Source organism: Hydra vulgaris, chromosome 15 (genome assembly GCF_038396675.1).
Source record: "Hydra vulgaris chromosome 15, alternate assembly HydraT2T_AEP".
Classification (NCBI taxonomy): domain Eukaryota; kingdom Metazoa; phylum Cnidaria; class Hydrozoa; order Anthoathecata; family Hydridae; genus Hydra; species Hydra vulgaris.
Genome location: NC_088934.1, coordinates 13,411,333 through 13,426,987, shown reverse-complemented (window position 1 = coordinate 13,426,987; position 15,655 = coordinate 13,411,333). Strand labels below are relative to the sequence as shown.

Here is a 15,655-nt window from a genome sequence, read left to right as displayed (position 1 = left end):
AAAGAATCTACTAAAACCTGAAATAACAAGTTTATTTGAATTTAAGTATATAAAGATATAATTAGGTTTAGATTATTATAATTACTACTAATTCTAATCATAACACACACTACACACACACACACACACACACACACACACACACACACACACACACACTCACACACACACACACACACACACACACACATGTGTGTGTATTTTATATATATATATGTAATTTTTTATATAATAATGTGTATAAATATAAATTTTTATATATATTAATATATATAATTATAAATTTTTATTGATTTTTAGTCTTACATGCCAGATGATGTTGTACACATTCTTGGTAAATGTGCTGCTGAGATTGAACAGCACATTCATCATATGGAGCAACAGGCTCAGCAGTTAATGGTTAACCATGCTTCACAACATCTTGCACAACTTCATAATTTGCTTGACATGGTTGTCAATGCTAGAGTAACCAGAGATAATCTTTCATCGCTTAGACTTATACGAAAGGTAATTTACATTACTTGCCCAGTTTTTCTTTTAAAAGTTGACATTATTAGATAATAGCTCATATAAATGTGTAATGTCCATATTCAATGCTCTTTATTATGAAGATGATATTAAAATAATTCTTACACAATTAACTGTCTCATCATCAGACTATAAAAAATAAATATTTTTGCCAATTTGATAATAAAAGAAAACATTAAATATCAAAAAAAGCACTTTTGAAAATTAATGTTTAGGTAATGAGTGTCAGTTTTATAGCTATTAGATTACTTTGTTTTGTTTTTTTGTACCAAATAAGCTTTTTTAGCTTTTTTTTATCAAATTTACAAGAATTGGGCTAATTTCATGGTTTTTGCATATTTTTTTAATGGTTTGATGTTTCGAATAAAAAAATCCGAAAAAATATTTTATTTCAAATTTTCTCACATCTGAATGCCATTTTGCGCATTCAACAACTTTTCAATTATTTGATGAATGTTTTTGTTCTAATTGTTTTTGTACATGTATTTTATATCAGCAATTTGAACAAAAGGATTGTCCTATTTTCGGATTTTTTTTATAACCGACAGTTACTTCTAATGTACATCAATAAAATTTGATGTACTTTATACTATAATATTGATAATTAAATAAATTTAAAAATATTCTGATAAAATGTTTATATAACTTTAAAATGCACTTTTGAAGAAAAAACAAGATGCAGATAACATTATTATAAAATTAAATGACAAATATTAACCAAAATAATTTATCTTCTTTTTTTAATATATCTTTAGTTATCTTTATGGTTATTCCTGTACTTTATGATGTACTGAAATAACTGTTGCTTATTTCAGTATAATCTTATCATTTTCATTATTATATTGGGAGAATCAATTAAAAATACTAAATTTTTTATTATTGTGTAACTACATTCCATTATAAAAAAACTACAATTAAAATATATAGTTAATAGCGTTGCAAAATATAGTTTTGAAATCACATATTTAGAACATAGTTAACATATATAGTTATACAAAATTTTATTTTGGTAAAATAATAATTGTTAATAATCTGAATAAACTATAATTATATGACCAAATTTGCAGGAATCTATTTATCAAAATCTATTTTTAAAAACTCAAAACAAGAGCTACTTCCTTAAATAAACATTAAAGTTAGTTTCTTTTTGCTTCAGATATTTTGTTACCAATCCGTTTGATGTTTATATAGAATTATCACAGACTTTCAAGTCATTAAGTATTGACATTACGCAACAATATTTAAATTATTATTTACTTATATGATATATTGTTTATATATCAAAGCATATCCTACATCAAGGTTTATATGAAGTTTTTAGTATAATGATCTATAGAAAACATTGTAATTTTTAATTTAACAAATGATCAAATTGGTTATATTTACTGTGGCTTATTTGTTAAAAAATAAATATTTTTAAATTTTCTAATAAATTTAACTTTGTATTTATTATTGTAAATATTTTATTGTCATGTTACATGTTTTCAAGTAACATGTTACCTTTTTAAATTAGATCAATATCTTATTTACAGTATCCAAGCAGCTTAAAATGATGCAGTTACATTTTTTTTTATTTGGTTCAGTTGAAGATAAACTTCTTTTGACAGATATTTTGCTATATTTTTTATGTTTAACAAAAAAACTTTAGATCTAAAATGATAATTAAATTCAAATTAAGTTGACTATTGAATAATTTGCATACATTTTTTTACTAGACACTTGTGCTAATTAAGTTTGTTTCCTATTTATTTATATATCTTGTAGGTTTTGTTACTTTTGTTACCTTGTTTTAGCTAAATTAAGATAATCTGAGTTTTGCGGTCACAAATGTTTGTTGCTTTTTTATGCTATTAAATATACTTGTGTGTATTGTTTTATAGGCTGTAGAAGGAGTACTTGAAACCATGCTTCCTAATGATACTGAAATGGCTCTTCGGTATAAAGATTGTCATTTAATTGTTCTTCGTGGCTTTCAAGATCCTCGTGGCTATGGGCCTTTATGGACAGCAAGGCAGGTACTTAAAGTTCTCGCAGACCTTCCACCTGAAGTAAGATTTAATTTTGAAGGAATAGATATTCTCTGTCGTGCACATTTAATTACAATGAGAGAATTTGATGGCATGCTTGCCCAGGTAAAGTGAACTTAAATTTTTTTCCTAAGTTTTATATGTTAACTATAATACTCATTTAATTTAAACTGTATGCATGCAAATTTCAATTAAAAGTTATATAACCTTTATAAAGTTATAAAACCCACTTTTATTTAGTGGATTGATGGAGGACATTGCATGCCTGCACTGCAATTAGCTATGCAATTATGTAGATTATATTTGATTGAAGAAAAAAATCGACAAATTGTTACTGAGAGTGACTTGTCTACAACTATAGAAGTTATTAAAAGAGCTTACCAAAACCGTCAAAACCCAGAAGGGTATTTTTTTTTTTATTTGCAAATTTTTATATTTCACAATATTTTTATAATTCAAAAATTGTATGTTTCTTTAAGTAGTAACAAGTTTCTTTTTTTGTTGTTGTTGTTTTTTAATATTACTTTTTGCTTATTTTACAGACTTTCATCTTTGCTTGAAGGAATTCATGCCAATCAGGCTGTTAGCAATACACCTGGCAGTGTTTTATTTGGTGGCAGGGCACCGGGCTCTTCAATACATGGCTTTAATCATGATTTTGATGATGTATCAGGACTTCATGAAAAGGTTGGACAAAGTTCTTTACAAATTTTATATTTATATCTCACAACCTTGCATGTTTGAAATGTTGTAAATTAACAGAAATTTTTTGATAATATTTTATCTGCTTTTTTTTATTTGCAATTATAAACTTTCAAACTAGGTTGAGTATCTTCTTCGTGAATGGGTTCGTCTTTATCACCATCAAAGTGCTGGAAGATACAGTGAAAAGGCTTTTCAGGCATTTGTTCCTCAATTACATCAATATGGTATTCTAAAGACAGATGATCTCATAACTCGTTTTTTCAAATATTGTACTGAAATTTGTGTTGATATCACCTACAGAGCATTACAAGATTATGTAATTTTAAATTTTAAATTAGCTATTAACATATAAAATTAACTATTGAAAATGTTTTCTTTAACAAATAAAAAAGTAAATTTTGATTTATTTAGGCTCAAAGTCCAACACAAGCTCGCACTAAATGTTTTCCTACGATTGATGCTTATTGTCGTTTGATTGCACTTTTAGTGAAGCATTCTGGAGATAATGCAAACAGTGTTACAAAAATCAATCTCTTGAACAGAGTTCGTTACCTATAAATTTATTTCATACAATAAACATTATAATTGTTAAATTTTAAACTTTAAAAGTTATTTAGTACTAGTTAAAGTTATTAGTTCTTTTAGGTTTTAGGAATCATTGGAACAGTTGTTATTAAGGACCATGAGTATCGTCAGGCAGAGTTTCATCAATTAGCTTATCATCGAATGTTTGTCATGCTACTTATAGAATTGAATGCACCTGAGCCTGTTTTAGAGGCTATTAACTTTCAAATTCTTTCTTGCTTTGCAAATGTGTTTCATGATTTGCGTCCATCTAGAGCTCCTGGATTTTCATATTCATGGTTGGAGTTGATTGCACACAGGACATTGATGTCTAAACTTTTGCTAAATTCTCCTCAGCAAAAAGTATATCTTTTTGTTTTTATTCTCTTCGAATAATTTTATAAAAATTTTTACTTTATTTTCTTTTTTTATTATTATTAAAATATATATTTTTTTTCATAAAAAATATTTACAAAACAAATTATTTTGTTGACTTTAGGGTTGGAGTTTGTATCATCAGCTACTGATTGATCTTTTTCAGTTTTTATCTCCATTCCTTCGAAATGTTGAACTTGCCAAGCAAACTTATTTGATTTACAAGGTAAAAATATTTTAATGTATTTACATTTATAGCATTAAAAATTGTTTAGAGATCTTTTATATTTTGTATTTTGTATTTTACAAACAGGGAACATTGCGTGTTCTTCTTGTATTGCTACATGATTTTCCTGAATTTCTTTGTGACTATCACTTCAGTTTTTGTGATGTGATCCCACCAAACTGTATTCAAATGCGTAACTTGATACTTAGTGCATTCCCTCGAAATATGCGTTTACCTGATCCGTTTACTCCAAATCTTAAGGTAATTAAAGTTTTTATTATATTAAACAAATTAATTCTGGAAAAAAATCACAGCAATATGAATTGCTACAGGATAACATTTTGTGTTATTCCACCATATGAATAAGAATTGGTTTTCTTTACAGTAATTTTTATGAATTTGTATAGTATTTGTTACCTTTTTTTGTATTAAAAATAGCATTTTTCATTTATAGCAAAAACTTTTTTATAGAAAAACAAATAAAAATGAACAAGTTTCTGTTGAATTTGTAAATACTTTAACTATTTAGAAAAATAAGTTAAAACAAACAAACAAAATGTCAAAGTACAACACTAAACCTTACCAAGCCTTACTAATTTTCAGTTAACTAATTAATGTGGTAGTGGTGTAGTGGTAGAGCACTTGCTTCATAAGCGAGAGGTTCTGCATTCAATCCCCACCACATCCCTGGTAATACCGGGCTCAACTTGTTTCTCCCAGCAGCGGCCTTGTTCGTCGAGGTTTGTGTTTCAAAGTTATAGAGTTGAGAGAGGGTTATAACCACAATTAAGTAAAGTTTACAACATTAACTTTTGAATAAAGCCCAGAGTTTGTATTGTAAAATTAAGTATAAAATTATATAAGTTTAAAATTAATTATTTAATTTAAATAATTATTTAATTATAATTGTTAAATGTTTAATTTAGTTGTTTAAAATTAATAGTTTAATTAGTTACTAAGTTTAAAAACACAATTCAGTTAAACATGGTTTGTGTCAATACAAAATGTTTAGCAAACAATAAATGGTTGAAAAAAACCCTTATCTGGATCTGGTTCACTAAAAACATGAATATATATAAAGAAATTGTATTTTAGATGTAGAACTTCCAAAATTACTTATAATTATAAATTATAAAAAAAAAGATAAAAAAGAAACTAATGTTGAAGTTTAGAACACATTTTGTTCTAGATATTTTCCTATAAAAAAAAATTTTTATATATAATTTTGTTACATATAAAAATATATTAAAAAATAGAATCTTGTATTTTTACAATATAACCCAAAACTATTATTAATTTAGGTACAAGTATGGCATGAACTTATTTTTTAATGTTCATTATAAATAATCTTTATTTTTGTTTATGGCAGACAAGATTTTTGTTTGATAACAAGCATCATTTTATTCAAATATAAAATTACACAAAGTTAGCGTTTTTTCTTGGTTTAATTTGATATAAATTTTTATAATGGGAACTTTCCAACCTATTCGAAAACGATATTTAGAGTTCATTAAAGAAATCTGTGTTTTATTCAATGTTTAAGGTTCCCACTTAAGGTTTTCGGTTTAATAAATAGGTGTTTTGGGGCACAAATATATATATGTTTGTGTCTGTGTGGTAAAAATAAATTTTATAATTATTAAAATTATATTAACAAATTAGGTACAGTACTTCACAGACAATATTTTTGCTTAGAGCAAAAATATTGTTTATAAGGTTTTCCTATCAAGTTTATTTTTTGTGTGGATTACCAAAAAAAAACTTTATAGAACTTTATAAAATGCTATACACCAAATTATTAAATTATTATTAATTTTTCAAGGTTGATTTGCTAAATGACATAGCTCATCCACCACGTATACTGACTAATTTTGCTCAAGCTATATTACCTCCAAATTTCAAAAGAGATCTTGACTCTTATTTGAAAACCCGGGCTCCTGTTACATTTTTATCTGAACTCAGGAGTCACTTGCAGGTAATAATACTAATTTTTTTCTCTATCTAATAGAAAATAAGATATATATTAAATAATAATACAATTTATTTAAAAAAAAAAAACTTGTTTTTAATTTCATGATTTAGTCAATAAATGAACCCGGAACTCGATATAATGTCCCATTAATGAATGCTCTGGTTCTTTATGTTGGTACTCAAGCAATATCTTATATACAAAGCAAAAGTGGTGCAACATCTGTACAAACAATAACACATTCCTCACATATGGATATATTTCAAAATTTGGCTGTAGATCTAGATACTGAAGGTTTTTGATTTTATATTTTTACATTAAAGTGTTTAGTGATTTTTAAATTAAAGTATTTTATGTTATATTAAACAGAGCTCTTATTTAGATTATACATTATCTGTATATGGATTACATTTATTAGGGTAATAATAAGAAAAATGAGAAGAATTTAATTATAAAAATGTTTTGCATTCTTCTGTTTCTTCTTTGTCTGTTCTAAAACTAAAGTGAAAAAACATATTAGTACTGTGTTGACCTATAAAAAACAAAAATTGTTAAAAATGTCTTGCAAAATCTGACTACAACATAACCTACCCCAAGCGAAACCATGCAGTTTATATTTATGAAGATATTATGAAAAATTTTGAAAGACCTTGCACTGCTCTACTCCTTTTTTTATCTCGAGTCTTGTTCCATTCTATCGCTAATCAAAGTTTTTTTCATTTAAACTTTTCCACTGTTTAATTTTGGTTCCTTTCACAGCATCCATCCCTAATCTGACTCTATCTTTTCCAACACCATGTAACAAGGACACAAATAGAGCTGGTTTTTAATCTCATTGTTTTACTTGCTGATATATAGCAATATAATGTAGCATTCTCTGGATAAGCTTTATATTTCTTGTACTAGACACTATGGTCCAAGGGAATCAAGCAAATGGTTATTGATAATTCGTGGCAACTTTTTTTTGTTGATCCTTGCACCATTCAGTTTGTACTTCATCGTTTGGGATGACAAAGTGGTAATACTTTGATTTTTTGAAGAGTCAACTTGGCGTGATCACTCATCCTCTTGATATATGAAGAGATTTTTTTCCTCTACTAATTCACACAATATAAAAGCCAAATCTGATATACTTTCAGTTTTTTTTATTGTATTCTTTGCACTATTAAATTCTCTTTTTCCCAGGCTATTCATTCTCTCTATTAATTTTTTGAAAACAACTAGGTATGATCTAATGACTTAAACTACTCTTTAGCTTTGGTTTTGGTTTTTTTTTTTAAATTTGGATTTTACTCTATACTTGTTTTGCGATACCTTACTGTGCATGTGATTGTTTTTGGCAACATATCCAGTCTTTTTTATTAAGCAAAAAAAATTTTTAGAAGCTCTTTAAGTAAGTATATTTCAATGATTTCGCTATTCTATGTTGAATTTATACAAACATTTTAGACTTGTTGAAAATACTAAATTAGTCTTTCTGTAATTCCGTTTGGTATAAACATCCAACTAGTTTTTATAGACTTCCTATTGACTTCTGCATAAACATTCTATTGATTGCATTAAACAAAAATATTTACCCTTTCCTAGAAAAGAGTGCTACGATGTTATAAGTAGTTTTAAAAATCAATGTCTTAACACAATTTTTTAAACTCGGAGAATCTTATCTTTTTCCCTCCATTTTCAATCCAAAACGCTTTATTGCTGAGATGCTCCTCTGTTGTATTCAAAATTTCTTTATTTTAATAAGTTTTGTAAAAAACGTGCGATTTATTAGTATCACTATTTAATGGTATAAATGGATTTGTTTATTATGACTGAATGTTAATCGTAATACAAGTGTATTATTAAAAATTAGTTGTAAAGGAAATAATTCCTCTTATTGTATTTGATTTTGTTTTACTATATTTAATGCATTGAATTTTACTTTAATAATTTCTAAATTATTAATTTTGTATTCAAGCTTTTTTTTTAAATTAATTTATTGATGCATTGAGTTATTTTGTAAATTTAATTATTCTTCGTGTTTTGTTGTTGTTGTTGTTGTAAAAACTAAACCTACTTCATTTGTTTTTAGTCGGTTTTACCATTAAAATTTAGATGCGGTAACAGGTGTTTATGTTATATTTAATATAAAGTGAGAGAGACATCAATTCTTATGTTCAAAAAAGAAGTTGTACAAAAACATTTGATCAAAAAAGAGAATAAATATACCAGTTTATTAATTCTTTATATTTAGGAAGATATTTATATTTAAATGCAATCGCTAATCAACTTCGCTATCCCAACAGCCACACTCATTACTTTAGTTGCACTTTATTGTACCTTTTTGCCGAAGCAAACTCTGAAGCAATTCAAGAGCAAATAACACGGTAAATATTGCCTTAATGTACATGGTTTTTACACTTCGTATTCAGTTTATATACACTTTGTATTCAGCGTAACTTGATACCATTCTAATTTTATTAGAGTTTTGCTGGAGCGGTTAATAGTCAATAGACCTCATCCTTGGGGACTACTTATAACGTTTATTGAGTTGATTAAAAATCATAACTACAAATTTTGGAATCACGATTTTGTCCATTGCGCTCCGGAAATTGAAAAGTATGTCTTAAATGATACTGTCTTGATAAATAATCTTAAATGATGCTAAAATTTATTTTTATTTTATCTTTTTTTAAGGTTGTTTGAATCTGTTGCAAGAAGTTGCATGCAACCAAAGCAACCGTCTTCTCACAATGGCAGCGAAGAGGGGGATTAATAAAGAAGGAATTGTCTTAAACACTTTTTTACGATTACTTAAAGGCAATGTTTCTTCTTTAATTGTCTGTTTTTTCAGACAGCATATGTGAAATAATTTTTTAGGAGTTTGAATATTGCGTTTCTTATGTTAAAGAAAATACTGTCGTCTTATTTTATTAAAATTTGTTACACTCCTTTATCGTGCAGGATCTTAAACATAACATTTCAAACTAATAAGTACTGATGCTAGCTGATGTGTATGCAGTTCAACTGTAAAAGATGGTTAAAAAAAGATAATTGAAAATTTAAATATGTAATTTAAAATTCTAAAAGTTTATATAATGTTAAATCTGTAATGAAAGTCGTAATCTAATTATAATCATCTATTTTGTACTATATTTATTTTCGGAGCCGTTTTTGAAAACTCCTTTTTAGGTTATAATCTTCAAAAATTTACTCTAGCACATAAAATAAATTGTAAAATTATTAGAATAATGACCGTATCAAAAAATTAAAGTGGTTTGCTTAGAGAAAAAAAAACCACATAAATAAAAAAAGTTATTTTTCTTTTTGGAATGAATTTTGCACATTTGGTAAATGCATTCAGATTGCCTTTTTTTTTTTTTTTGTTATTAAACAAAATCTTGTACTGAGTATTTTAAATGCGTGTTATGATCAAATTATTGGATAGAACATTTTATATTTAACTCACTTATATTATAAAGTTGTTTTAAAAAGTTATTTATAAATTTATTAAAAAAATAACCGACTATGGTTCTATTTATTTTTTCAATATTTCTACTCTTGTTATTTAAGCTATAATAGAAAAAACCGTTAAAAAAAAATTTAAATTCGATTTTATCTTAAAAAAGAAAATAATTATACTATATAGGCGGTTCTAGGAATAATATGAAGGGTGGAGGGGAGTGGCTGATCTTTAAAAAGTATCAATTGCTCATTACTTTTGAGAACTGAAAGGTCCTCAAAACTAAAAATCACCCGACTCAAATGTGTCAAATACCGGCTAGCCGACTATATTTCTCAAAAAAACCGATTATAACTTCAACTAAAAATCGCTTTCTAACTTCACCTTTAAAAAAAGGCTCTTTAAGGGGGAGGGGGGAGCTTTTATTTTAAAAAATGCCTGCCAAAACCTGAAAACTCAATCGTTGTAAGTATACTCCACTACGGCTATTCCTATTTAAGTCAGTCAGTTTTTGTACACTCCACTGCAACTACGGCTATATGAATTTTGATGTAGGTAAACAAAATAATTGTTGAAAAACATAGTACTATCTCGAAATAAAATATTACCAGTTTAAAAAGGATTGGAAACACAACCACGTTAGCTGCGACTCATAATCAGAGCAATTAAACATCCACTGCACTACAATATAATAATTGTTTGAAAAATTTAGATTTTTAAATATTTTTTTGCGTATAAATATGTTTCTATTATGAAATTTTGCTAAATACTGCTTTCGGCCAAATCGCCAAATATTCGGCCAATCTTAGTTAATATGCATCAAATTGTTTTAACTATAGCTATGTATATCATACTCTTCAAACCATTTAAAAAGATTACAAAAATAACCAGCTCAGACATCTTGGATTTCTGAGGTAATTTGATTTGTTACTTTAAATATAGCACAAAGAATTCCGAACGTGTTAAAAATGACATCTTCAAACAACCTGAACATAAAGCTTGGTTTAAATTTATTGAGAATGTCAATTTTACAGTTTTCTTTTTTTTATTGATGGACGTTCTAAAACTAATTTCAAGGGATTAGTAAAACGCAGCAAGATCAAGTCATGCTATAAGAAAGATTAAGTCATCAAAAGGTTAATCCTCAGTGAAAGGCTGCTTTACACAGATGAACAATCACCGGTGTCTGGTACCACCGTTGAGGATTTATCTACACTTCGTAAGAAAAAGAAATGTAAATAAAAGCGTTCAACAGATATATCATCTTGTGTTATAAATGAAAATAATAGATTAAATTCAAATAATGTAGATACACCTATCAGTATTATAAATACAATTGAGACCAACAACATTGACTTTGCTGGCCCAAGTACAAATACTGGAACTACTGAGACTTCTAATCTAATTTTTGCGGATGTAAGTTTAGTCGTAGAAAGTCATACAAAATCTTTAGATCATTCAGCATTAGGCAAAAAGAACTTTCAAAATATTGATAAAACAAAAAATGTTTGTAAAAAGGAGAAATTGTTAAATCTTGTAGAGAATTGTTATGTAATTGTTAAATGCAATGGAGAGTTAAATCCTGGACAGGTTTGTTTATTTATTTTGAATTATTTATATTTAGCTAATCAATTAGTAAACTATATAACTAATTATTTTAATAACTAATATTATTTAATGTAATAACTATTGAATAATTTTAAAGTAACTTTCGAAATTTCTTTTTCTGCAGTTGAAAAAATTAAGAAAAAATGGAGCAGAAATTACTATTATGAAAAAAAATGGACTTAACTGGTCTGAAATAGTCGATTTTATTGAGGAACCAAAGAAAATTTCGAAAAGAAGAATTTATTCAGTTCCAGAACTTTTTCACTAAATTTTTTAAAACATTTGTTTAGCCATTTTTGTTTACTTTATACCTAAACTGTTTTGTTTACTTGGTACCTATACTTGTTGTTAGTTTGTACCTATATTTTATTTACTGTATACAAGAACTTTGTTACTAAATCTTTTTTTGTCACTTTATTTTTGTAAATTTATTTTCTTTGCCTAAATATTGTTGTTTTTATTGTTGTTTTGCTTCCTTTAGTCCCTTTTTACAGGGTTTGGCCAAAGTCACCCTAACACACAGGGCGACTTTGGCCCACCATTTAAACCACCCAAAAGATACTTCAGGTAAATAATTTTCAAATGGGAGACAGATAGTTCTATAGAACCCTAGTTGCAATGGTGGGTTGCATTAATGCCCTTGGAAATTTTATTCCACCGTTTTTGATATTTCCTCGTGTCCACTTTCGTAGCCATATGCTTAAAGGTGCACCAACAGGTACAAAAGGTGATGCTAATCCTAGTGGATGGATAAATACAGAAATTTTTTTTGAAATAGTTTGATCATTTTGTGGAGTATGGACATACTAGCAAGGATCATTCATTACTTTTATATAATGGACTACCACAAAACTCATATATCGATTGAACTGATGGATAAAGCTAAGGAAAGCAATGTTGTGCCACTTGACAGATCAGTATTTGGGCCATTAAAGAAATTTTACAATTCAGCATGTTATTCATGGTTAAAGGTACATCCAAATACTTCTATGACTATATATGACATTTCTGAAAATTTAGGAATAGCTTATACGAGAGCCTTTACTTCCTAAAACTTTCAAAATGTTTTTAAAGCAGCTGGCATTTTCACGTACAATCCATATGTTTTCAGTGATGTTGACTTTTTATGTTCTTATGTATCTGATTGACCAATTCCAGCAAATGACAATTCCGACAAACAAACAGTCTCCACATCACTGTGTATTGTATCTGAAGTTATTAATGAAAAGAAACAGCAAATCAGCATTTCTGCCTACCATTGAACAGCAGAAGATATAAGGCCATTTCCAAAAGCGGGTGAAAGGGTGGCAAAGAGAAAAAGTGCAAAAAGAAAAAGTGCAAAAAGAAAATGTTCTAGGTTTATGGTATTGACTGACACACCAACAAGAAATGAACTAGTCAAAAGTTTATCAGAATGTAAAAGAAAAAAAGAAGATAAAGATAAGAAAAAGAAAAAAAGTTACCCCCTCAGATATCAACGTAATTTTGACTCAATTTAAACATCAAGCAACCTGTTGAACAAAGTTACAAATGCATTTAGAATGGTATTTTATTTTTGTTAAACATAAATAAATTTTGTGTGTTGTTATGTTTTATAAGGAGTAGAATAAACAATAAAATAATGCTTAAAATTATTTGTTTCTATTTTTGTCCCATTTCACCCCAACCATTGTCCCATTTCACCCTAACATGGGGTGACATGGAACAAACAGTGTCACTTTAAAAAACCAAGCCCTTGAACTTAATTTGATGGTTAAATAATGGGTTTTGCAATAATTTAACATGACAATTCATTTGACTATAGTTTTAAACCGATTTGTACGATTTTTGTGGAAAATTTAAAGCGCAGCACGCAAGCAAATTTTTTTATCCCATCTCACCCCGTTCTCCCCTACATACAAAATTCAACAATAAAACAAATTTTTGCTAACAATCTTCTAGCGGAATAATTTAAAAAAATAAAATAAGACAAAAATGAGATAATCGTTAGAGTTATCAATCACATAATATTGCATTAAGTTTTGTTAAAATTAATGCAAAATAATTATTTAGGGCTGATTAATAAATATCAACAAAAACATAAACAAAGAAGTAAAAAAAGCTAAAGAAAATGCAATAATTTTAAATGGTTTATTGAATCCAAAACCTTTTAAATTGTTTTTAAAAGAGATATTTAAAATTTAGTATATCGAAGCCCATGTTTAGTAAATGCCGTTTTAAATTAGTCTTAAACGAAGTCTTGTTTTTCATTAAAAATATAAAGAAAATTTTTTCAAAAAAAGGTCTCCGATATTGAATTTGGTACGAGCTTAATTTTTTGATGGTTTATGGCAATGACAAAGTCGTTCATTGAAAAGTTGGTAGGATATTTATGAGAGATTTCATCAAAGTAAGATTGAAATGTTACCTGAGATAACCCACATTTTGCTTTAAACATAAGTAATAATACTTGATAAATATTAATCTTAATATAAATATTTAAAGCTCCAAGCTGACGTACGAGAGGTTTGCAATGTGCATTTCTGTTTGCCCCAAATATTATCCTGCAAGCATGTTTTTGTTTGCTATAAATTTTTTTGAGTTTAGTGTGATTAGTGCTACCCCTGGAAACGTTACAGTAAAAAAGATAGCTGTGTATAAACGAAAAATAGACATTTAAAGATTCATGATTAAAAACGGTTTTGTTCGATATAACACGGAATACTTTTTGAGATCTTATTTTCGATATATTTTATATGGAATTTCCATGACAAATTTTCTTCTAAAAGCACTCCTAGAAAGTTTACAGTCAATTCCCTTTTGATTATTATTTATTGAATAAAAGATTGGGCAATTTAAGAGGAATACTATCGACTTTACAAGGCTTATGGAATAGGATAAACTTTGTTTTATCTACATCTAATGAAAGTCGGTTACTTATGAGCTCTCGTTGATCTTATTTAATTCTTCGTTAAAAATTAAAAAAAAAAAACAATCATATCTTTGTGAGAATAAAAAAATTTCTCTTTTATTCGAAAGGAATATTTTAAATATATATCAACAAAACGTTTTTAATGTTCTTTATTTTATTTATAAATGTCAAACCAACAATTCCCCCTCTACTCCTTTTTATACCTTATGCTCACTAAAAGAAAAAAGTAAATACGAACTACGAAATAAAAATTTTATTCAACAACCATTATCTAATACTAATTTTGGTAAATCATGTATTACATTTCGAGGAGCCTTTTTATGAAATAAAACAGGTTTGAAGTATTTTGATTTTTCACAAAAATGAAATTACAAGACATTTAAGAAAAAACTTAAATCATTTAATCTATCAAAAACATACTTTTGTATTTTTTGTATTTTTCTCTTACCCACCCCGCAATTATTTATATATATGTTTATATAAAGCGTGTACACGAAATAAATGTAAAAGAATAAGCACGTCATTTTTTTTTTTCAGTGGTTGTATTAAAATCTTTTTAACTGTTTTGTATTTTGTTTACAACGTGTTGTGGTTTCAAAAAAATATGTTAGTTTTTGGATTTAACTTGAAATTAGTTTTAAAAATGACAAAAGAAGAAGACGTAAGAGAAAAAATTATGCACAAATATTTACAAAATCCTAATAGTAGCTACAATTCGATAGCAAAATCGTTGCAAATACATTCATACACCGTTAGTTATTCAATGTTTTTCTCAAACAAAATCGATCAAACGCAAATCTGGTGGTGGAAGAAAGGAAGATTTTAAAGATATAAAACTAGTTAGAAAACTGGTTAACAGCTTTAAGAATAACCCAAGCCTTTCACTATGAGAACGCGCAAAAATATATGGATTTTCTCATAGTTTTGTTGCAAAAGTTAGAAACAAACATGATTTTCATTCTTTTAAATCACAAAAAGTGCCCAACCGTTCCGAAACTCAACAAAAATGTGCAAGAACCCGCGGCAGAAAGATGTATAACAGTTTTCTTCCTAAAAATTTCTGTATTATTGACGACGATGAAACTTATATCAAGTACGATCATCAACAAATTTCTGGTGCTGTTTATTATATTGCCAAATATAGAGGAAAAGCAGATAAGAAATTTAAATACACAAAACATGTTAAGTTCGCTAAAAAAGCTTTGGTTTGGCAAGCTATTTGCAGTTGTGGCAAAAAATCAGCAACTTATATTTCTCAGTCCACACTTTCTGGTCAAATATATGTTAAAGAATGTTT

The 15,655-nt window shown here is 27.4% G+C and overlaps 1 protein-coding gene and 1 long non-coding RNA gene across 3 annotated transcripts in view; both read left to right on the top strand.

The window, feature by feature from the left end:
• Positions 1–9,315, top strand: part of LOC136072151 (CCR4-NOT transcription complex subunit 1-like) — a 70,703-nt gene extending 61,388 nt beyond the window's left edge. For both annotated transcript variants that reach the window (XM_065820772.1, XM_065820773.1), the window contains exons 40-53: positions 301–507; positions 2,409–2,660; positions 2,796–2,959; positions 3,098–3,242; positions 3,379–3,576; positions 3,672–3,803; positions 3,906–4,187; positions 4,324–4,425; positions 4,513–4,686; positions 6,248–6,400; positions 6,508–6,688; positions 8,631–8,763; positions 8,861–8,995; positions 9,074–9,315. In XM_065820772.1, the coding sequence (XP_065676844.1) occupies positions 301–507; positions 2,409–2,660; positions 2,796–2,959; positions 3,098–3,242; positions 3,379–3,576; positions 3,672–3,803; positions 3,906–4,187; positions 4,324–4,425; positions 4,513–4,686; positions 6,248–6,400; positions 6,508–6,688; positions 8,631–8,763; positions 8,861–8,995; positions 9,074–9,152 (2,337 nt within the window). In that variant the 3' untranslated portion in view covers positions 9,153–9,315. The remainder of the gene's footprint in view (positions 1–300; positions 508–2,408; positions 2,661–2,795; positions 2,960–3,097; positions 3,243–3,378; positions 3,577–3,671; positions 3,804–3,905; positions 4,188–4,323; positions 4,426–4,512; positions 4,687–6,247; positions 6,401–6,507; positions 6,689–8,630; positions 8,764–8,860; positions 8,996–9,073) is intronic.
• Positions 9,316–11,044: 1,729 nt separating this feature from the next.
• Positions 11,045–11,905, top strand: LOC136091373 (uncharacterized). Its single transcript, XR_010643938.1, has 2 exons — positions 11,045–11,429; positions 11,572–11,905. It is a non-coding gene; the product is annotated as an uncharacterized LOC136091373 (long non-coding RNA).
• The last annotated feature ends 3,750 nt before the right edge of the window (positions 11,906–15,655 follow it).